At 38.1% G+C, this 24,333-nt stretch overlaps 1 protein-coding gene across 1 annotated transcript in view; it reads left to right on the forward strand.

The window, feature by feature from the left end:
- LOC108235958 (protocadherin-16) overlaps positions 1 to 24,333 on the forward strand; it is a 77,533-nt gene that overhangs the window by 45,159 nt on the left and 8,041 nt on the right. The window contains exons 3-12 of the mRNA XM_017416301.3: positions 13,826 to 14,014; positions 14,730 to 14,961; positions 15,041 to 15,277; positions 15,419 to 16,447; positions 17,130 to 17,317; positions 18,109 to 18,205; positions 18,413 to 18,570; positions 19,912 to 20,758; positions 23,100 to 23,339; positions 24,089 to 24,214. Coding sequence (XP_017271790.1) covers positions 13,826 to 14,014; positions 14,730 to 14,961; positions 15,041 to 15,277; positions 15,419 to 16,447; positions 17,130 to 17,317; positions 18,109 to 18,205; positions 18,413 to 18,570; positions 19,912 to 20,758; positions 23,100 to 23,339; positions 24,089 to 24,214 — 3,343 coding nt within the window. The remainder of the gene's footprint in view (positions 1 to 13,825; positions 14,015 to 14,729; positions 14,962 to 15,040; positions 15,278 to 15,418; positions 16,448 to 17,129; positions 17,318 to 18,108; positions 18,206 to 18,412; positions 18,571 to 19,911; positions 20,759 to 23,099; positions 23,340 to 24,088; positions 24,215 to 24,333) is intronic.

The following is a 24,333-nucleotide window of genomic DNA, read 5'->3' on the forward strand; positions in this document are numbered from 1 at the left end:
TCTAAGTAATAATGGGGGTTTTTCTATTTTTTCTTTGTAATTTTACCATGTTTATAGTATTTGTAAACATTAAATAAACTCTGTGATGGACTGGCGACCTGTCTAGGGTGCACCCCCATCTACAGCTCACTGACTGCTGGAAATAGGCACCAGTTTTCTCACAACCATACAGGGAAAATGTGGGTAAAGAAAATGGATGGATGGATGGATGGATGGATGATTGGACGGATGAATGAATGAATGAATGAATGAATGAATGAATGAATTTAAATGGATGAATTTAATTTCCCTTTGGGATTAATAAAGTATTTTTGAATTGAATTGAATTGAATGACATATTGCACTTACAAACAAATGGTCAAGTAGGACAAATGAAAGGAGAGTTGTATTTAAGCTCTTTACTGAGAGTCTACTCCAACCTACAGTGACAAAAAAGAAGTATGTGTTTACCATGCATACATGACACCATGGCACATATTTAACTAAAATAATGATTAAAAAAAGATGTCTTTTCTGTGTGCCAGATGTAAACATAAAAGTATAGTGATGTTTTGTCACTGTGAAGCTCAAAGCATTTGTCAGATTTATTTATTTATTTTATCATTTTCATCACTTACAGAGCAGGCAGCCACAAATAAAAATTAAGCAAAATGTAAAAGATGCCTGGAAATGAGATTTCAGCAAATCCAATGAAGCATGAAATCCAAAATCTCAATGACAGACTTAAAATGCTGTGCAAAGCACATTAAGACATTAAATGGAGTGTTGCTTTTTTGCTCGAGTTTCTTGGTTAATAGGTAGGTTACTGTTTGTGGGTTATTTGAAGTTTACTTGCTGGTTTGAGATGGCCTGTACTATTATAACTCAGGACATCAGTGGAGTCTTTAATTACTAAGTAAGAACAATATTTACTTGGATCATGGAAGAGCACCGAAGTTTTCGGGGAGATTTTAAGTGCCAATTTATTTGTGATTTACATTTCCCTTCCTTTTTTCTGCATTATAATTCACTTGTCGGCTTCCAAGTTATCGTCATTGAGTGGCGAGAGGCCAAATAACACATGAACGCACACACGGACTACTGCAGCCTGCAAAAACCTTGTGGTTTTCTTCCAGTTCTAAAAAAAATCTCTGCCTTTTAGCTATGATTTTATTACCAGCACCACAAATCCCAACATAGCTCTAATAGCTCATCACCTCTTCAGTCACAGTGAAGTGTGAATACCAAACAATATACAGAAATAAACCTATTCCCATCTTGGCCTTGCAGACTTTGTAGTGTTTTTTTATGCAACTTGCTTTTAACATGACAAGCCAACAAAATGATTGGAATAAAATGACTTCAAGGACACTTTGATGTTAATTGTCATTTTATAAGATCACGGGTCAAATTAATCTGAACACAACATAACATTATATAACATTCACATTTTGCATCTAAGTTCATGACTCTGATTGAGGCAAACCAGAACTTTTGGGAGGGACGTAGATGGCTGTTAGTATGTCAGACAGCCAAAAGTGAAAATGGGTCAAACTGACCTGTAACATTGGAAGAACTTACAGAAGAGTTTTATTAGGAGAAGATACAGTTCAAAATTACTTTTGGAGTCATAGTGGAACACAGTAATAGTTGTTCACAGTTCAATCTTCTAATGCTCCTTTTGTCTAACAGCCAATTTTGCCCAATTTGGTTAAAAGTTGTTCTGAGTCAGCCTGGAAGCTGTCAAGGCTAGACACTTTTATTTAAGCTGACCTATCTTTCTCTCCTCAGTGGAGGTCACATTTTCATGTTTTAGACTCCTTTTGCTATTTTTGAGTTGTTTGATTATGTTAACAGAAGTTTTGAACCAGTGTTACACTACAGTCCCAGTTGAATAAAAGAATAGAGACATAAAAATACCAGATACCACCATACTGTTTAATATAGAGCCTGTAATTTATTCAGAAGATTTACTGACATTATTCATTACATTTGGACCATAGCAGTGAAGTGTTTTGTTTGCATCAGTCACGTGATCAAAGTGGTCCTAAGCCAGATTAGCAGGTCAGTTCGGCCTTTACTTTAGTCCAGTTTAGTGCCTGGCTTTGGATTAGTCAAGTTTTGATCTTTATGTTTCTACAGTCCATTTTTTTTAATTGAAATCACTGAAAATTTGTGTGGTTTTAATACTGTACATGTCTGCCTTCTGCTTACTTGTGTTGCATGTAAGTTCTTTTTCATAGTTAATGACACAACAACAATATAGTATTTTGACAATGCTGATGCTAATATTGGATTATTTGTGTTCATTTGACTCTTTAGGCTTTAGGTTTAAGAGTTCTAAAAAATACTTGTGCAAATTTAGGACTACAAATCAAATCATTTGATGTTGTGTATGAAATACAGAACTGTTTGAATTTCTTTGCAAAGCTTCTCTATATCACCTACATGGAAGACATTCTCCTGCACAGCTGGAAATGTAATTAATACTGGCTCATATCTCCAGACACTTGACGATAACAGCCCTGTTCTATGTGAGTCTCACTGCTTAGCAGAAACCAGAAAATGTAATCACTGAACAGATTTTGGCTTGTGAATAAGTGCTTTTGGGCAGCGTGTGAGGTGAATTTGAGAAGTATATGAGTATACTTTACGGATCACGGGGAAGTCCTTGCCAGAGCTTTGCTTTGTGTAACCCAATCAGGTTTTTAAATTTCAACTGGATGAAAAATGTTTGATTCAGGCTTGTGTGTGTTCCTTATAAGAGCTTGCGTGAGTGTAATCTTGTGGAAGGACATGTTTACTGTGGAAGTCCCTTCTGCTCTGAGAAACAACTGAAGTGCTCACTGACTACCTTATGTATACTCAGAGGGGATTGTTTGAAATGAATCACATGAAGAAGGGGATTGGACATGTATACAAGGTAAAATATAATTACTCTATCACCTAAATATTTTGCTGAAAGATAAATAAATATCTTAGAGAGGAAATGAAACCTGACTATTACTTTGGAGGCTCAAAAGAATTCATGTAAAATAAAAAAATCTCATGAATCAGATGCTAAAACACACAAATATTGCAAAGACATGTAGAAGATTCCAAATAGGAACAACACACAAATATAACAAAATACACAAGTACAAGTGGAAAATCTGCAAGTGTAAATATGGAAAATCCAATTATCAGTTTTTCCAGCAAGAATAAATTTAGGATACAATTTGTAATAACGACAAGCCACCAAAATAACAGCTGTTGTTTGTAGACAGGAAACTGGAAAATTGTTGTGCATAATGTGTGTGCATTTGTCTGCACTCATCTGGATGTCTGCATGCGTCTCTTTCCACTCACAACATATTTTTGTTGACTTGCAATTACGCTACTTGGTGAAACAAAATAAAAAGATCTAAACAGACAGTCAGCTTCCTGGACTGTCTCCATTGCCACAGTATGCTGTCTCATGTGTCTAACCCATGTCTGCACCAGGGATGACTTTCAGCCCTGGGCTTACAGTTTAAACAGAGTTTACTGGAGAGACGGAGCTCACGCCAGAACCCAGCCGGAGTGGTCTTCGTTTGTTTGCAGTGTTTATCAGTCAGTGACAAAGTATGTTTATATTTATGGTTCCAGTAGGCCTTCGTGACCCTGTTTGCCCCAGCTCACCCCCTCATTTCCACCTCCCCTCCCTTTGTCTTACGCCGCAGACAGCAGCATCAGAGAGTGATCCAGTTTTCCTCCCTCAGGAATGATCATTTCAGTGCGTTGTGTGGTTTTGACTTTAAGATCTTTGCTTTGCATTAATGTTGAAATTTATCATTTTGTCAGAAAACTCTTTAGATAATTTAGTATTTCTTTAAGATTGATAATAGAAAGAGATATATACAGGCATCTGCATGTTATTCAAGTAAAATGCAGATGATATATGCATTGATCTGTCTGCAGAATCTGGGTTGGATTATCTGTTTGGATCAATCAGCCATCAAAGTTCTTGAGGTGGTTTATCACTGGGTTGCAACTGTTGAAGACTATTTGCAGTTATTGACTCAAAATTATAAGAAAAAAGACAATTTTTTGGTTGCAGTCTCATAGAACTCCAAGTGTTCCAACCGAGTGACCAGTGCCCTGTGGCCACTGCATTCTTGGCCGTACAAATTATTTTCTTTTCCACTTCTATCCAAGTCATACACGCATCAGCTAACTGTGTACCCATCTTGGCAGCCGCCCCCACATTTATGATTTAATCTACTGGAGTACACTTTTGAAATAAAGATGGGCAAATTTAGACCATTTTTAAAAAATAATTATTATTCATCATCAGCCAGGTTTTAAGACCTCAGATGTTTTTTGTCAGAGAAGAGCTGCTGTGCAGGTGTCAAAGTACAGCTCCAGTGCCCTTGAGACAGATTGAGAATGCCCACAAAAAAATTCAGGTGGGTTTTGAAATGCCTGCATCGACTCTGACTATTTTGAGAAAAGAAATTGTCACACAAGTGTTTTGAACTTGTCCAAAACTCAAGCAACAGGTCTGCACACCTCTGTGACTCACTCAAAGAAAGGACAAACTGCCACATAAGGAATTCACTGATTATTGTTTTAAAAAAAATAATAGTAAATGCCATGCTTCCAACTTATTATTTTAAATATTTAACATAAAAAGTAGCTTTTTCAAGCTTTTTAAGATAGTAGTTTAAGGTAGTAGTTTATGATAGTAGTTTATTTGTGTAGTACTAGCAGTGATACCCCCTTTTACAGTTTGTTGGATGTTAAGTATATCTGCAATGTAAATGATGCATTTTAAACACAAAAGTGTTTCATGCTTTGTTTGCAACAAATACCAGCTTGCATTATATTTGTGTGACATAAACAAATACACAGTCTCCAAAACTGCCTGCTTTAAATATTGTTTTCCAGCCATAAATTACCGTGCCACTATGACTGTCAGTAAACATCTTTCAGACTGTTTGACAACACTATCTTTACTCAAAAAAAAATCATACACCTTAAAATGACAATGTTTTTTAGTGTCTGCCTTGTGTGTTATTTTCATTTCCTGCCTCTCAAGTCTGTGGAGTTTAATTATTCAGCACATTTCATAGACAAAAGCAATTCAATGTGCTTCAAATTAAAAATCAAGTGAGTAAAAATAACATATTACATTTCAAAATCAAGTAACTCACCTCAATTATGTGTGCAGACTGTAATTTGATTGTGAAAGTGAGAAAAGTGGCAAACACATAAGGAGAAAAGAGCTGACTGTGAGAAACAGGTCAGGAAGAAGGTGGAAGGCTAGCTTATGGAAAACAAGAACAAACACACAGTGAAAGGCAGATATAGGTATTTGTGGACATATGACGAGACCAGAAGTGTTTGAGGTGCAATGATCCTGTTCCTGAACTGCAGGTACTGTTATTCCCTACAGAAGATGCAGAGCATAAAAGGACATGTGCCAGTCCACAACTAAGGCTTCATCTGCTGTGCTAGAAATGTCAGCCACTCTTTGGCATATCCTACTGACATCCGTGCTTTTGTAGGAGTACTTTAAAAGTACACTGTGAATGTTGTCTCAGTGTTCGCATATCATAAACGTGTGTTATTTTGTGTGTAGTAGAGATTATCAAGTCCTGCTGTAAAGAAAAGTAGAGCAAAAAGATCTGCTCTCTGATCAGACTAACACTTAAAATCAGATGTTCCAAGTATGTTAGTCATTTCTAAAAATATGCACTTCAAGTTTATCATACCCTAAAAGACAAGTTGCTCTGCTGGTTCTTTCTTATTTAGTCAGTTTTGATCACAGATTGATTAAAATACAGTTCTGTGACTGAATTGAAGCAGCCTGGCAAAGACAGAAGATAAACCACTCTGGCACTGAATAATATCCTGTCATCTCATCTAACAGACTTGTGGAGATATGATAACCAGGTACAATCTGGCTCTGCATCTACATCTGCACTTTGTTTGGGCATGCTAGGCTCAGTGGGCATTCTCCCACCCACTGTAGGCAGCTGTAACACGCCTAACCCACATCAGATCTCCTGCTGCCCCACGCTGTGCATGGTTCATATTAGCTCCTCTCCCACCCTCCCAGACCCCACTATTCACCGCATGGTTTGACTCACCCGACCAAGGCTCAGCCCTGCTATTGGGTGCAGTAAAAAGGGATGAGGGGTTGAAACTGAGCCAAGCAAGAGCCTGACAAGATTTCCTTTGTGGGGGTCTCATACAAGGTCACCTCCCTGTAGTCTTATTGGTGAATTTACCAAGCAAGCTTCTAATATAAATTCATCTCACAGACTGCACCTTAGGTTTATAGAGGTAACTTTAAAGAGGAAGTGACCCATCAGGTAGAGGCAGTCTTGTCGGTTTTTTGTGGTAATTAATCAATCTTAGCCTCAGAAATTAACTTTTAATGCCAACTAAGTTGCTGATTGATTATATCTACACTATATATTTAGGTTAAAACAAATAAAAACCTCTATCTCTGCAACAAGTACAAACAAACCATTTTAAATCCAGAAACAACATTAAATAAATGTATGCACGAAAATATGTTATTAGGCATCTATTGAAACAGGTTTTCTTTGTTCATCTAAATATCAAGATCACAAAAGTAAAATAGTCATTGCCATCAGCTTACCAATGCCCTTTTAGCTTGAAAAAATACTGGCATGTTTTTTTCTTCTGTGTTTGACCTTTGAAAAACAAAAAGGTTAATGTCTTAAGCAGCAGCCTCTCAGAGGGAACGTCTGTCATTCCAGGTGGTCAGGGGTTAATGCCACATCAGCAGCACACTTAACACATCCTGAAGAGTTTTTGTCATATTTATTTTTTTAAATGGCTTAAAACCCTTCATGAGAATTATCCTTCATATTCTGTATGAGGAGTTTGGTTTGACTGTGAGCATATACCATGGTGGGTAACATATTTAGCATTTAGCTTTTTTCTTTGCTAACCTTTTGCCCAGCTGCTGTTTTTAACATATCAATAACTTTATTTACTTGTTTTCCCTTAGTTTATGAATTGAGGTCATGCCTAATATAATATGGCTAATATTATTTCAAATACTGTTTATAATTAGCAGATTGGTTTAAAAAAACATCTTAAAGCTGTTTTCATGACGTAGTCACATTCCATCTTGATGACTTTGTGCATTTTTGTAGTCACCCAGCTCTACACTCAGAGGGCATTTTTGGCACAGCTACATGTGTGTATCCTTGTGTTTCCTGACCCTCTGGACATTTCATCATCACTGTAGCAAAAGTTAGTTTTTATTTGTTTAAACCTGCACAGACGATTTAAAACTTGCAAAAAATTTGGATTACATGTTTGGTCAAGAACACCCTGCACTCCATTTAGTTCTTTTAATTTAGCCTGTTTTCCTCCCTTTAGATGCCTTATATCTTACCTCTGCACCCATTTAGCCTTTTTAGGAACCCTTTTTTTCCTTTAAATGGTTGGATGCATAATAACTTCCAGATGCAAAATCCAGATGAGAAACAGACACTTCAGTTTTAGAAGAAAGTCTAATGAAAGCTTTAAAAAATGCAGACCACCTAACTTTCAGCAACTGAAGTTTGAGATAACTCTTAAAGTCCAAAGAAGATCTCTATAGATAGATAGATAGATAGATAGATAGATAGATAGATAGATAGATAGATAGATAGATAGATAGATAGATAGATAGATAGATAGATAGATAGATAGATAGATAGATAGATAGATAGATAGATAGATAGATAGATAGATAGATAGATAGATAGATAGATAGATTTATAAAGTGCAGTTATTTAGCTGTAAGATTCTTAAATTCACATGCAAAGTTCTTAATCTTGCAATAACGACAAGGCATCTTAAACTGTTGGGATTCCTGAGATTAAATATTTAATGATCAAAGAAAGTTTACAGAAAGTAGAATTTAAAAACATTTACTCAAACTTTTCCATAGAAGAAATACAGAAATTTAGGATGTTTCTTTTTATTTTTCCAGCAGTGAACTAGATAGATAGATGTGCAAATGTGAATAGATTGAAATATCATACTTTCCCATTTATGCAATCTAGTTTTAAGTGTTTCTAAATCCCTGCCTACTATACAACCTCTCTTCTGTTCCTCTGCCAGATTTAACCTGCTGTTCTTAATCCAGTTCTGCCACATTTATGTCAATGCACAACTTATATAAGTTTTAAAGCTGCACTTTGTTTATTCATGGTTTATTTAGATTTCAATGCCTCTACAGTGTTTTCTTGTGTCAAGTAGCTTCATTTATTCACTGATATAGTTCCAAGGAACTAGATGTGTGATGTTGGTGTAAATGTTGCTTTGTACGACTTTTCTGTAGTCAGACAAAACTTCGATTGTCTGTCAAGATAGGGCCATTTATTGAGGCATATTAAATGTTGTCATGTTTACCCTGCAGCATGTGTAACAGATTTTATTAATGTTCATCTAGAGTTCTTGTCTGGTGAACTCATTACCGTGACAGTTGGAGACCATTTTCACAGTGAACGACAGTTCTGGATGAAATGATCTGGCAACTGGCAGATAACGTTTTCCTTTTTTTTTAACACTGTGATTAGGATAGTTATTAACTTTGACAGTTATACAGTGTTTCACTAGGATACCCTAATTCACCCAAAGACACATCTGGACAGACAAAGAACATGTTAGATCTGGAATAAATTGTTCCTGTTGAACTCATGCAGGCATACTGAGTGAGTTCTTTTACATTTTTAACTGTGTGAAAAAACCTCTATTGAGGTGTATTTTTTAGTACAGTACCAGTGTCTGTACATTTTAGGCAAGGCTTTTACAGCTATGATCATGAAAAGGACAGGTAATCTAATGTAAAATGTAGTTGTAACTGCTTGACTGAGATCAAAATGAATAATGTGTCTCAGATACAGGTGGTTATCTCCTATTTCCATGAAATTCACTGTGGGTGTTTATGTTTCCCAGGGGTAAATCCTGATGTTTATGATTACTTCTGGCTGCCCCGTGAACTGTTGTTTTAACAAGTTCTATACATATCCCCCAACACAACCACCCTAACCCAATTTAAAATAATAATAATAGAATTATAAATTTCAAAATATTTTCATGTGATGGTCCTTTAAAAGCGTGGTCCTGGACACCACAGAGCAAAGCATAGTGTTTCATCTTTGTAATAGTGCCTTGGGGTTTCTGTTCTGGCTTTGTGTTATATAGACTTACTCTGAGTACACACTTTATTCCTGATCACCATGGAACACAACAAAACATCTCAGATGATGCATGAACATATTTCTTGTTTAATCCTCCATGTCTTCTGAAACTTTATGGCAGCTCTCAAGTTTGCACAAAGCCAGCAGACATCACAGGGGAAATTTAATGTCACCATTTCACAGACCTTACTAATGTCGTAAAGACTTGGTTTTTGTCTGATTAGTAACCACCAAAATCTTTCACATGTGTTTGGTCCACATCCAGACAATACTGTCTGTGCGTCATATGTTTGGTATTTTGATATTTTTGTCAACAGTGTGTGGGTTTCTTCCTTCCACCGGTCCGGTGTGGTCTCTGTCTGGGTCTTTAGTGTGGTGGTTGACATGGAACAAAAGTTTCTGACACGCCTATCTCCTGCTTTAGCAAGCAGTGAAAGAGGCCTTGAGGAGGTATTTGCCTTGTTTCCCTCATCTCTACTTTTGTCTGAAGTGATGCCAGAACAATGGAGAAAGAGAAGTGTGCATGTCTTCACACCAGCTGAGACAGCTCAAAGCATCTCTCAGTCCAGATTTCTACAACTCGCCCACTCATTTGATTTCTTTGAGCCTACACTTTCCTCTTTGGCTTTGCTGACTTTGATGATCTGTGTCATCTCATTGTTCTTTCATATGGTGCTTCTGATCAGTCTTGCACTGTAGGAGTTCTGATTTCCTCAAATTATATCAACAAAGTTTATATGAAAAAGCTAAAATCTCTGATCAGGGTGGAATGTTTTGTTGAATGACTTGCGTTGAAGCTACTGATCATAAATATGGCAGCTAAAATAACCCGTTGGTTGAATACTCAGTTCCCTAGTAAATTCAATTAGGCTCTCTTATTCCTGGTTGTTTGTCACAGTGGTCATTGTATCTTAATCACTTCATTAAATATACGTCAGCTGTCTGCACAGCATATATTAGTACCAAGTATGATGAAGGCAATCTCAATCCTAATAAATGTCAACTTAAGAAATGTAAATGTCATCCAGTATTTTTTTGAAAATGTCTCTATTTTACAGAGTTGCATTTTGTTTAATTTGGACAGAATTTCACAGCTAAAGCTGCACACTAAAATGAGCTTGCTCTCTTTGCAAAGTGAATATGAAAATATTTTCATTTTGATGTCATCACAGTACTGAATTAACTCAGTTTGGGGTTTTTTGGGGGTTTTTTTTTGCTCCACATGCATCTTGAAACCAAAAGGAGCAATCACTCATCTTCAGTGTTTGTGTCTTTGCTTACGCATCTAAGGTGCACTCATAGGACATGTGCATACAGAACTTGATTGATGTGTGAGATAATTTCCCATTTGGCAAACATTTACACATACACTCTGTCATTTGCGGCCTGTTTGGATTGGCTGTGGCACCATCCTGATTGGCTGGTTTCAATGAGGACTGCGTGAGATGGATTTGTTTGACTGGGCACTCTGAAATACGGGGAGCATGATTAAAAACTGCATTGCTTTCATTTTACCCTTGGTTGGCCTGAGTACTTTTGACTTTACTTCATTCATTTAGTAATTTTCCCATATTATGGCTGCAAAATAAAGGTGGAGCAAAGAGCAGTAAAGAAAATATAGCCATCCTGCCATATGTGAAACTGAATATCAACGGTAATTTCAAAACAACTCTCAGGGTACAGAGATCATTTACAGGCAGTGATTCTAAATGTTTCTTCATAAAAAGAAGACAAACACAAAAAATCTAAGAATAGAAACCACTAAAATCTTGTTTCTTTCTCATACCACAGGGTGAAAGCATTAAATGAGCCATCGTCCAAAAGCCTTAGGATCATTGTTCCATTTGGACATAAACAAAAACTATGCAAAGGTACATCCTCTGTTGTGAATAATCAGTCAAAAATTCTCCTCTGGAAGGCTCCTGGAATCTGATTTTAGAACCATGAAGTGCCCCAGTTATCTTTGGATTTCCCCTGCTTGTTTTATGAAGAACTCATCCAAATGTTGTCCTTCCCCTGCTGATAAAACAGCTCCCATCATCCCTCACTCACAGACATGAAGTGTAGAGAAAAGTCTTTTGGCTGGTGTGGATGACCTAAGATCATGTCTGCTTTTTGACTTTTTAATTCAGCAAAAATAAAGTTTGCTTAATATCCACACACTGCCAAGAAAAACTCTTTTGGACATCAAAGCAGTGGCTTTTTATATCAAGACCCAACCAAGATGTCAATTCTACATCTTACTGCTGAGAAGATTCCTATGTATGTTTGGGTACCTTTAAATTGTGTATCTGGTCATTAATGTTAATGTTGATGTGTATGGTAATATGACCTTAATACAATTCATATATATGAGAGCAGTGTTGATTAAAAACAATGAATATGAAGCAAATAATGTCTGAAATGGGATCATCAAATATCCAAGTGCAGGGTCAGCAGTTTTGAGAGAAATGGTAGATGGCTTTTTGCTGTGCCCTTAATTACTGTATTGAAAAATTGTGTAATATTCCAAAAAAGTTCAGTTTGTCACTTTAAGACATTGTGAGAACCCTGTTTCACCTATTGAGGTTTACACTTTCTCTGTTACTGAGTTTTTCTCAGTTTTTTATAAGACTTCCATTGCAGATTTGTCTGATGCCACAGGCCATGTTTTGTTACGTTGCCCTCATCTCTCAGGGTTTATGCTTCGTGGTTTTGACTAATTGTTATGCTTATTTTTAATTTGCTTATGGCCTTGTGTCATTTACTATTTGTGAATATAATCTGGATTTACAAATCCTCTGCATTGCAGCGAGATGACACTATGTCGCTATTAATTTAAAAAAGGAATACAAAATCTAAATTAGATTGTTTTGGGAAGTTTACTAGTGGTTTGGGCAAATGTGATTATTTGGTTTATTTACATACAGTTTATTTCCCTATACACTGCTTTCCAGACACAAATTCCATCATTTTGAGCACACTGAGAGAAGTATGACAGCACTCAATCTTCCTCTTCATTTGATTACTCTGTTAACTGTCCATTCTCAACATAAGCCAATTATATTCATGCTTCCACTCCCTTCTTTATTGTGTCATTTTTCCACTTTTCATACCATAAATTTAAAGGACGTCCAAGCGTGATTGTACATTATGTGGGTGTATTTTGAAAAATGCATTTACTGTGTGGTTGTGGCTAAAATTGAAAGCAAAAGAGAATCTCCTCAAATAGCTCTTACAGTTAGTGCCTGCCATGAAAGGGTCAGTTATCACAAAGAAAACCCCTAAAAAATATGTTTCTAAAGGTCTTTTGAAAGTATTTGTTATATACTTGTTGGCTTAAAAAAAGAAAAAGGAAAAAAATGGAGATTAATACTAAAATGCTCCCTCTGCTTTCCATTGCACTGACACTCCTTCTGCAAATGTGAATACTCCCCCTTCCCACACACACACACACAAACAACCCCTGCAAAATAATAATATATTACAGTCAGCTGCAGTTTCTACACCTTAAAAATGGAATAGCTTTCTTGCTGCGCTCTTGGTTTCCCCTTTCCTCATGTGGTTTATTATTCTTCTCCTCGGCTTGCATCTCTGCCAGCTTTACAACTCTCTCCCTCCTACACACTACTCACCCTCTGTTAGGAGTTACAGTCAAGAGTGTGGGCCATGCTCTCTGCTGAGTCCCCCGTCTGCCATCTGCTCAGGAAAGACGAGGCTGAATTACTGTAGCCAAACTCATCACCTCGAATGAATGATTTCCAACTACTCACAGTCATTCCAATGCCATCTTTAAAAAAAGTCAATGTTTGATGATAAGCATGGCTTGCCTTATTTCTCTTGGCAGTGTTCCTGATGACTGTGCCTTCTAATGCAAAGGTGTCTTCCTGCTGCTGAGTGTTGGAGCACTGGGGCTTTTCTTCCCTTTAGTGTTTTGCTAAAAATATTCATTTTTTTAAAACATAGAAGAAGGTACAATTTTAATAAACTTGCGAGGTTTAGCCTGTCTGTAATGTGCAATTTAGAACCAACGCTTGCTAACAATTCCACCACTAATACCCCGGGGGCTTATCTGATTCGTCTGTTTACTTTGTACTGTCTTGGGAGATCCTACAGGTATCACGTTGGCTCACTAGCTGATGGCTTGTGAGTTGCTTTTATAGATCCACTGGTTTCATTTCTGTGGACGTGCAGTATTAATAAAACCAGACCACCGTTGTGACTTTACATTAGAGTGAAATACCCTGCACTGAATCTCACTGTGTGGGATTCCACTATTATCCAGCCGCCCCTGTCACTGTCCTTTTCAGGCAGACTCTACTCATGAAGCAGGCAGTATTTCCTGTTGGCAGCTCCTCCAGAGCCTGTAGAAGTCAATGAACGTCCTGCCAACGCTTCTCCTTCCCTCGGAGTCTGCTTCTGCCAAAGGGCCTGTTTGGCTCATGTCCTGGCTCAAATAAACAACAAAGAGCGAGTCCAAAGATGCTTTTAAAGGCACCTGGTATTGTGCTCTTGTTTCAGTTTGTTGATGTGCCATCATTCTTACATCCCCCTACTAGAAAAAAGATTTAATTTGTTGCAGCTTAAGAGTAATGTTATTGAATTTAGAAACGTTTAAGTTTATCCTGCTCATGAAATTGAGTGTTTAACCAACAGCCTCTTTGTTTTTGTAGGTAACTGCGACAGATGCAGATGGTGGCTCCTTTGGCTCGATCACCTACTCTCTTGGCTCCGGCAGTAACAGCGCTGTTCCCTCTCAGTTTACTATTGGCAAGGAGACTGGCCAGATCTGCACTACTGCTGTACTAGACAGGGATCAAGGGCCGGACAGTTTTGACTTTACTGTTACTGCAGTTGACGGGGTAAGCCACCGCCTTTCAAAATCATGCTTAATATGAATCCATTGAGCCACAATGTAATCCTATGAACACAGCAGCCATGCCTATACTGACGAGAGAGTAAAGACAGAACCAGCTGAGTTTTAAAAAAGTGCTCTCAATTCGTCAGGCAAATAAAACAAAAGTTTGAATATCTCTCCATGGTAGGTGGACTTACTCAACTATCCTGTTCACCAACTGCCAAAAAATACTTAAAAAATAAAACTTTTAAAAGAAAAGAAATTACTTTAGGTATGTTAAAGCAATCAGATGGAGAAATACTTCAACTGTCAGGCAGTAATAGTTTAACAAGCTGGGCTGTGGCCTCCCTCATTTTTGCCACCTGGTCCAAATAAAAAGCCTGCACTGTATTCTCTTCAAATGAAAAGCCCATGAAACAGACTTGGGTTGCTGCGGGCCCACTCAACCTACATGGGTCATGACATATTGGTCTTTCCCAGGGGAAACTATCAATCTGTGTTAGTGCTCAAATCTGTTGGAACTATATTTTAAAGGCTACATCATACATTAAAACTTTAACTGGGTTTACTACTATTTTATTTATTTTTTACTTTCATCATAATGTAGTATATATACGGACACCAATAATGTGATCTAAGTCTTGCTTTTAGGTGTGTCTTCCTGCCCATGATTTACTGTACAGAAAGGTATAACAAAAAGAGCTTTGTTTCCTCTGCAGGGTGGACTGAGCTCAGTAGCCTACGTGAAGGTGGATCTGGTCGATATTAATGACAACAGACCCACTTTCTACCCACTCAGCTATGCTGTTAGTTTGAGCACACAGAGTGCTCCTGGGACATCTGTTGTCAAAGTGATGGCCTACGACCCAGACTCAGGCGAGAATGGGAGAATTACTTACAAAACAGTACCCGGAGGAGCATCACCATACTTTACTCTCAACAGAGACACAGGTTAGCTAAATCATATTACCTCTTCCTGCACATTATTTGTTGTTTTTCTTTAAATTTATTTATTTTAACTTTTTTGTAGGTGTCATCTCTCTGTCTCGGTCTGCCTACGGGAAGGCCAACTCTGTCATTACCATGATCATCACTGCTCAAGATGGTGGTGGTCTGTTTGCCTTAGACAATGCTAAGGTTAACATCAGTGTGGTGGCAGGGTTGGTGGCACCACCTATATTTGAACAGACTCAGTACTACTTCACTATATCAGAAGACGCCCTGCGGGGGACAGTTGTAGGCATTGTCCAGGCCAGTAGTAAGACAGGTGGGTGCAATGGAAATATACTGTACCTGTGGTTCAGTCAGTGGATGATTTTTTTTTTCTTATTTTAGTTACTTATTTTATCAATCAAAAATTTTGTTTAAAGACCATTTGTTCTGATTCCTGGGTTTTCTTTCTTTCCAGGAATCTCCAAAGGTATCTCTTACACCATCAGCTCTGGGGACCCTGCAAGCTACTTTACTGTAGATCCTGACACTGGAGCCATAAGAACCAGTCTGCCCCTGGATCATGAAACCCAGTCTGCTGTTGACTTGGAGGTGCAGGCCCACAGTGGCAACCCCCCAGCATTTGGCCAGACTCGTGTTCACATCACCATTGCAGACATTAATGATAACCAGCCTGTTTTTCTGCCCTCATCCTCTGAGTCCCTTCTTCTGCCAGAAAACACAGAAATGGGCACAGTGGTGTATCGAATCCAAGCTGAGGACAGAGACTCGGGAGTCAATGGACAGCTCAGTTTTGATCTTTCTTCTCCAAGTGGAATCCAGAGGATCTTCAGTATAGATCGCAGCACAGGAGAGATCCGATTGGTAGGGAGCCTCTGCTATGAAGTGAATCCTCGTTACGACCTCCTGGTCATTGCCAAGGATAATGGAGTACCCCAACTTAGCACCACCTTTATGCTTGTGGTTCATGTCCAAGCAGAGAATGAACAGGGACCTGTGTTCGATACCCTCACCTACCGTGTGGAACTAAAAGAAGGAACACAAATAAACACACGCTTTCTGCAAGTAAGAGCTTTAAACAGAGAGATCCCAGGCTCAGGTCACTTGACTCCTTTGATGTATCACCTTCGTCCTGATGGAGATGCTGCAGGGTTTGGGATTGCTGCAGAGAGTGGTTGGCTATTTGTGAAGAGTGCCCTTGATAGGGAACTAAAGGACATGTATATTCTGACAGTACTGGCCAGCGTAGGTCATGGACAGTTAAAGAAGACAGGCAGTGCTACAGTGCGGATATCAGTGACTGATGAGAATGACAACTCCCCTCGGCTCACACAGGAGAAGGTTTTTATGGCTGTGAGAGAAAACCTGCCCGCAGGAACAGGTTTTGGACACGTGTTAGCCACAGACAGAGATGCTGGCTCAAATGGGCGTCTCAACTACCGGTTCCTGCATTCTGACCGCTACTTCCAGATAAACACCCATACAGGTTAGATAAACATCTTAAGGTCTGATTTTAGTGATTAGTGTTTAAACGACACAAAGGCTTACTTAGGTTTACTTCAGTTGACACAAGACTTTGTCTATTTATTCAAATAAATGTGCACAAAGATGTTTCAGATGTTTTAAGCAGACAGTGAAAAAAGAAAATAGAAAATCAGGAAAAGAAAACTTCTACTAGTTCTGATCTGAAAGATATAGACCCAGCATTGATGGGGTTTTTTTTCTGTTTCATTTTTTTTTTTATTCTTTTCTTAAAAAACTGATCAGTCAGTGACTGAGTCATCTCTTAAAGATAAGAGAAGAAAGCTGCTGCCACACTCTCTGTCATAAATAAGGCACATAACAGTGACAACAGCACTAAGCTTCTTGCTCATCTTTAATTGGCCTGCTGAGCCTGTTAGTCTGTGGGAAGAGACTCCTGCTCTGATTTGTGATCAGCTTCTGACTGAGCTGTAAGTGTGTACAGTATCTGCCAATCTTTAAAATTCCCTTATTTATGAGTGTGAGTGTGTGTACATAAGTGCAAAAATCCACACACTGTGTGTGTCTATTGCTTCTGTGCATCATTGATAAAATTCTGGTGGCTGCTAAGTCTCTCATCATTATTCCAGTGGACTAGTGTTCCTGCTTGAACTCCCTCTCATCCATCCACCCTCTTCGCTCTGCAGGTGAAATCAGTACAAGGATGACTCTTGACAGAGAGCAGCAGTCAAGTTATCAGCTGGTGGTGGTGGTACAAGATGGAGGTTCGCCTCCTCGTTCTGCAACAGGCACCGTCTTCATTACCGTCCTTGATGACAACGACAATGACCCTGCTTTTATCCACAGTCAGTCAGGCAAAGACATCATAATACAGGTGATGCCATAAGAATAGAAGATGGGCAAAAGCTGTACATTTTCACTTCTATAATGATTATGGGTGGGAATCTTTATGCAGTTTTATGTGATTTTAAAAAGATTATTCATGTATCTCGATTATCTGTGATTTATTAGGTTTGTTAATAAAATCCTGGAGGCCACTGAAAAGCATATGTTGTAACTGTTGAAACAGTATGTTAAAACTGAAATATAGAGACAGAAATCAAAAGTTACAAACCTTAATGACCATGACTTTTTTACATAAATAAACAATGATTTATACATTTTCACATCTAATAAAGAGTGCACAATAACATTCAAAAACATTATTCATCATAGTTTGCTAATCAACAATTAGCATAAATGCTAACTTAATATTAAAATCGCCATAGAAAAGTAACACAATTAGCAATGTGTTTATCTACACATATACACACAAATTAAATGTTTCAAAGTCAGTTCTAAAGACAGTCATGGTATGATTTCAACCTATTACTTACTGACATTTATTCTTCAGGGTTCAGCAAAGAAAGGATGGAAAAGATTTGAAAACACTCTGCAGCATGTTTCAGCTTACAGCTGTGGTAACTCTACTAGAACAAATAGCACCGCAACTGCTCTGCTGACCGTCAACGTGGCAGCACAGATTAACATTAACAAAATTAATATCTGACATTTAAAAATCAATTCAGAATTATCCATATCCATGATGCAATGCAGTAAAAAATAGATTGTAACCCACATCCCTAATATTTATATGTGTTATGTTGTTGTTTTTTTAAACAATAGGTGACAGAAGGTCAGGCTGCTGGGGCTGTGCTGGGCACACTACAAGCCAAAGATCCCGATGAAGGGGAGAATGGCACCTTATTCTACTCTTTGTCAGGTAAATATAAAATAAGTTAGGTAACAATCAATGAAAATTGATTATTAAATAATTGGTTATTTGTTTCTGCATGTAAATATGGTACAACAAAGCACACCATTGTCACAATGATTTGTCACATTTACTGTCCATTCATTTGTCCGTGTTGGGGTTGTGTACTTACATGTGTCATCTCAAGTTAAATTTTGAACTTTGTGTCTCCCCAAGGCCCCAGGGCTGAGCGTTTCTCTTTAAATGCAATCACCGGTGAGCTGCATTCATCATCCCCTCTTATTCAGTCAGAACGAGCTGAATACTCTCTGACAGTGACAGCCACTGACAGAGGACTGCCCCCTCGCAGTGCCTCCTGCTCCCTCACCATTCAGGTCAGACTTTTACTGGAGCGCAGCCAGCGCAAACACTCTCACTACACACCTATTTAATATCAAAGAATAGACTTAGGGCTGAGAGAATCCATGTCTTAGGGCCCCTCAGACTAGCTGCCGACATATCAGACTCACTTCTGACAAGGTCGCCTCCCACCCTCCTCCCTTTTCTCCTCTTGTGAATTTTCAAAAGGGAAATTTCTATCTGAAATGGAAAAAGTGGTCTAAATTAAATAGTCCCAGCTGGCTTATGATGAGGACCAGCTGTAGAACGCACTGATCAAGGTCATACTCAATGACTTCAACACTTTTTTTATACAGTAGCCCTTTTTACAAAGAGTAGCAGGGCTTTGCTTACACTCAACATAAAACACAGCTTTGACGACAATTAAAGTTAATATTTAAAATAAAACAGAAATGGACACAATGGAAGAGACCTGGAAGGAACTGCAATTTATAGGTTCCTGGAAAAAAGGACTGGCATATGAACAGCTCCTTCAAACATCAGCTCCATTTGTCTTCCTTTCCAATGTCATGAAAAAATGAAAATCATAATTATTATTTAATTAGATTAAACAGTACACTGTTGTTCTTGCCTGCCGACATATTTCCATAGTTTCCTTTTAATCATATTTTAGACTGTTTCTTAAGATTGCGTCACTAAAAAATTGCTCTTTATCAATTTATTTTAGGAGCACTTATTTTCCATAGAATGTGGAAACATTATACAGCTTGTCAACAACCATGACAAATATTATTTATAATTTATTGATATTTTGGCTACTTAATGTGGGAACTGTTCTGTAGAAGTCAGTATAGATAATGCAGATCAACCCATGAATTCAAAAAGCTGTAGTTTGTTTTAAAAATTGCTCATGCTCCATCCAGCTCCTACTGCTGCTCCTGACATTGTGGTTCTTTATTACAATGCAGTAGTCTTTGAAGAAATTCTAAATAGTCCATTAAAAGATTTCCAAGGCTAGAACTTTATGTTCCAGTGATGAACTCAAATGTTTTTAACAGTTTCTCCTTTAAACTGTTTAAACTTTTATCATGTATACATTTTCCTGGCAGAGATGAGTATTAAGATTAGGGGAGATTACTACGAGTAGCCTTGTTAAGTTTATCCAATCCTCTTGTGACTGATTTTATTTCCTGATAGCGAACACATGCAGCACAACTAAAAGGGTAAGATGTCAGTTCTGCTGCTTCGCCTATTTATTTTTACTCAAAATTAGAAATAGAAAACTTTGCTTCCAAACATTAAAATAAGGCATCTAAAGATCAACTGCTACTCTGCTCTGCCTATTGATACACTTATTGTGGTTTTCTTTATTTCAGGTTATCAGCATTAACCGAGTTACCACTAAGACCAATTCACACTCCATGGTTTTTAACTCTGTGGAGGAGACAACTCCTGGCTCTGTTATTGGTTCTGTGCGCCTCCATGACAGTGGAACCTTAGAAGAAGGAAAGGTGACTTACACGGTAGTTGGGGGTTCAGATAAGGATGGAACCTTCGTTGTGGACCGTCTAACTGGGGACGTGTACTTGGCCCGTCCTCTTGACTACGAGCAAGATGCACAGTACAACCTCAAAATTGAGGTGGATGACTTTTCTCAGGTCCCACCTAGCAGCACACTTGTCAACTTGGACATTGGCATAGAAGATAGCAATGACCACACCCCTGAGTTTTCTGAGGACCCTATAACTATTGTCATATCTGAAAACATGGAGGCCGGCTCTTCTGTCTATACTTTCCAGGCCACAGATAAGGATGGCAGTGGGCCCAACAGCGAGCTGATGTACTCCATTCTCCACCAGTGGCCAAACACCCCTGGCCTATTAACTCTTGACCCCATCTCTGGTGTTCTCTCTTTGGGTTGCAAGTTGGACCATGAAGTCACATCTTCGCTGATTCTTGTTGTAAAAGCAACAGATTCAGCCCTCAACACAAGTCAGAGGCGCTGGGGTTCTGTCACAGCGAGGATGTATATCACCGATGAGAACGACAATCCACCACTGTTCATTTCACCAACAGCTGTCAGTGTCATGGAGGACCAGCTGGTGGGCTTTGTGGTGCTTTTTGTCATGGCTAGAGATGCAGACCAAGGGGAAAATGGTCAAGTGACGTACAGAATCCAGTCTGGCAACACTGGAGGGACATTCAGCCTCAACCCTAACACTGGTAAGTCAGACCCTGTAGCATTGTAGAAATTTTGTTTCCAACCACAAAATGAAATCTCAGGACAGCTGTTGTGATTTTCGCAAAGGTAACTTACACACTCAAAACTAGTTTGTATGCCCTCGTTCCAAGTGGTTAGTGTTTTCTATGCATAGCATCTAAACCTTTTTCATTATACATAACTTCCTCATTCACCAATGAGGATCAGAGAGTCTAGATTTTCTGGAATCATTAAGTTTCTGTCTTCGGTGTACAAACCAATACAATGTGAAGTAAAATATTATTACTTATAATTACAATCAGCTAAGTTCTTGTATTTACAACATAATTTGCATTTCGTGTTTTATGAAGAAGGAAATTAATTTAGATAAAAAACTAAATTAAACACACATTCCATAAAATAGCAGCATGTTCCCACTGCCAAACAACTTTAGGTTTGTACAGAAACTTCTGTGCCATTAAAGAGAATATTTTCAGCACCTTTTGAGAAGTTTAATACCAAATCAGTCTTGCCTCATATAAACCTATTGATTTCAATAAAAGCATCTTAAGAAATTCTGCACCTTTTGAACTGTTTGGGGTTTTTTTTGTTTAGTTTTCATTTTGCATTGCATTTATACTTCTCATTGCACATCAACAATACTCTCACCAAAGCCAAATTGATTTTTCTATGGACAAACTCTTAATACCTTGTTTTTAACTAAGTGCAACACACTCTTGCTTTACTTTTCATAACTTATTTCTCTCAGTTGGAGACTGAACAGACTGACCTGCCAAATATTAAACACACTCACATGAGAATGTGCAAGCACACGTGCACGCACAACAACCCATCATCTGTTATTGTGGATCTATTCCCATGAAAGACCAAAGAAACTCCTTCTCGGGCTTCTGGGAACCATTAGAGGAGGGATCAGTTACGCATGTTTGTGTGTATGCACGTGTGTGTATTTGTAGGCGTGCACTTGCACATGTGTTTGCGCGCTTCCATTACACTGCCACTTAGTCAACACTGACCTTGAGCTATTTGCTCCTGGGGGCTTTATTGTGGTGTTTGAGACACGTGTCGATCCTTGCTCCACCTCCTCCTTTAAGTCTCAACCGGGATGCCCTCTCGAGCACCTTGGGGGGATGGAACCGTTCAGGATCTGTCATGCATGTCACTTCTTTAACCAAGTGTGGACTCATCTTGAAGTGTTTTCATGCACACTGGTTATTTGTAAAAATAATGGCAGAGTTAATCCTCCTAGCACCTGCTTTGCTCCTGTTTTGGGGTCATTGACTAGAACTGACACCAAGTCAGCACACTGTTTCCATTAGTTTAGTATCACTGTTAACTACAACAAAGAGAGCCATTTAGCCATTATTAGAAATCTGTATAGTCACAAAGCAAAAGTAATTTTCATCTCTCATTGTTAGGAGGTAATTAATTTCACTTTCAGGCTGAAGGGAGAAGGCACTGTTGATGAGGTGAATATCACCTCTGCTAAAGACAACACCATGCAAGGATTAACACATCAAATGGTTTTAAATAGATTCAGAACAAGGGATACATGTTGTTAGAGCAACGCTTGCCAGGTGTCACAACCCCACATAGACATGGGATGTTGGAATTAAAAATTTTATTTTATTTATTTTTTCCTAATAACTGTTGTTTTTTTTGTCCATATGCTATCAGTGACTGAGGATACAGCAGGATTAAAGAAGAATCAAATTTAGGAGGAAAAAATACCATCCTTTAACTTTTACCAGACTAAAGCTTAGGGGCAAGTTATCTCATTCCTAGCAAAACACAAAGTGAAAAAAAAAGTATACTTAAAGAAGTTAAAAGCAAAAACAATCCTGGCTCTCGTTGTCTTTAACAGTTGCATCTCATTTTAAGGCATGAAATTGAAATTGAATCAATGCAAGCTTTAACCTCTCAGGGTGGTATAATGAAAAGGCTAGGGTGCCCCTAATTTCTACAGAGCACGGCATGCCTGGCTGTTGCGTGTCTAGAGTATGTGTTTACTGCTTCGTTCTTGATGGCTGTGGTGTTTTCAGTGGAAAATCTCGTAAACTGTGGCCAGGCCATTTGGGCTTTTACAGCAGTGGTGGTGGTAGCAGTCAGGTAGGCAAAGCTGTATGTGTGAAGCACATTAGCTTTGATTTGGCTCTCACACGGCAACTTTTCACACTTACATTTTAAATAACCTGAAGACACACCATGCTGGAAAGTGATTAGATTTACTCCCTTTGATAATGTGCACTAGTTTTTTTAAGTAACTGACTGTAAAACTGTAAAATACTTAACAAATAAAGGGAATATTTTGTAACATTTGATGCTTGATTCATTTTTGTACAGGCTCTCTGTCTATTTTCAAACCTATGGACCGTGAGGAGCAGGACATCTTTAACCTCACAATAGTCGCTGAGGATCATGGGATACCCAAACGCTCGTCCACCCAGCTGCTGTGTGTCCATGTGATAGATGTTAATGATGAGATTCCCTGGTTTGAGGAAAGCCTGTATGAAGCCCAAATCTCTGAGAATGAACCTGCAGGAACCACAGTTCTAACAGTTTCTGCATCTGACCTGGACCAAGGTGAAGTGTACAACTGGCAGCAACTCAATTTTTTTGACAGTTTTAGAAAATGTCATCATCTAACATTAAAACAAGTATTCAGAATTGGTCATTTGCAAGGACAATGTTAAAATAAAAAAATGTGAAATTTGGTATAAACATATACATTTTAGACATTTAAGTTACATATTCCATAATTTAATTTATATGTTTTAATATAAATGTGGTCCTAATGACATGTTGAAATAAAACCATTAATCTGATTATAGAGTATGTGGACTCAGATAACTATTGTTTTCTGAAATTCAATTCAATTTCAGTACTCACAGAGAAAAACAAAAGAATCCTGTGGTTCTTTTAAAAACAGAATTATGTGCTGTGACATTATAGGCATTAACAGTTGTTTTTAATTAAAGGCTTCACAGGAGGGTGCAGAGAGGGAGTGAGAACAGAGAGAAAATGCATTACTCTAGACTTAGAAGCACATAAAACAGAAGAATTATAAACTTTCTACTCAAAAGCAATTACTGAAGTAAACAGGTGAGGTTGCCAAACTACTTTGTTTTAGCACGCAATCTGGCAACCAGACACCTGAGGAAGAGTCATCCTTGCCAACTGCTTAGACAGCAAATTTCATGAAAATAAATAAGAATACCATCTAATAAAACAAGAGCTACCTTTTGTCTTTGTTGGTTAGACATGAAGGATCTTTTGGTTTGTCCAACTGTTATTTTTATGTAAAGCAGTATTTATTGTGTTTTTTTCTGTAGGAAGCAATGCATATGTCACATATGGTGGTATTGCACAGGAAGCCTTTAGCATCAACCCAGCCACAGGTGTCATAACCATTACTAAGCCACTGGATAGGGAATCTCAGGATTTTTATGCTGTGACAGGTACTTTTCTCTTCCCTAAAGTACTACAGATAAAACACATTTTCTTATAATACATACATACATCATATACATCTTATATAAAGAGTTTTTATTATTTAAACTACATTACTGTGGTAATG

The sequence above is a fragment of the Kryptolebias marmoratus genome, linkage group LG2 (assembly GCF_001649575.2).
Source record: "Kryptolebias marmoratus isolate JLee-2015 linkage group LG2, ASM164957v2, whole genome shotgun sequence".
Lineage (NCBI taxonomy): Eukaryota > Metazoa > Chordata > Actinopteri > Cyprinodontiformes > Rivulidae > Kryptolebias > Kryptolebias marmoratus.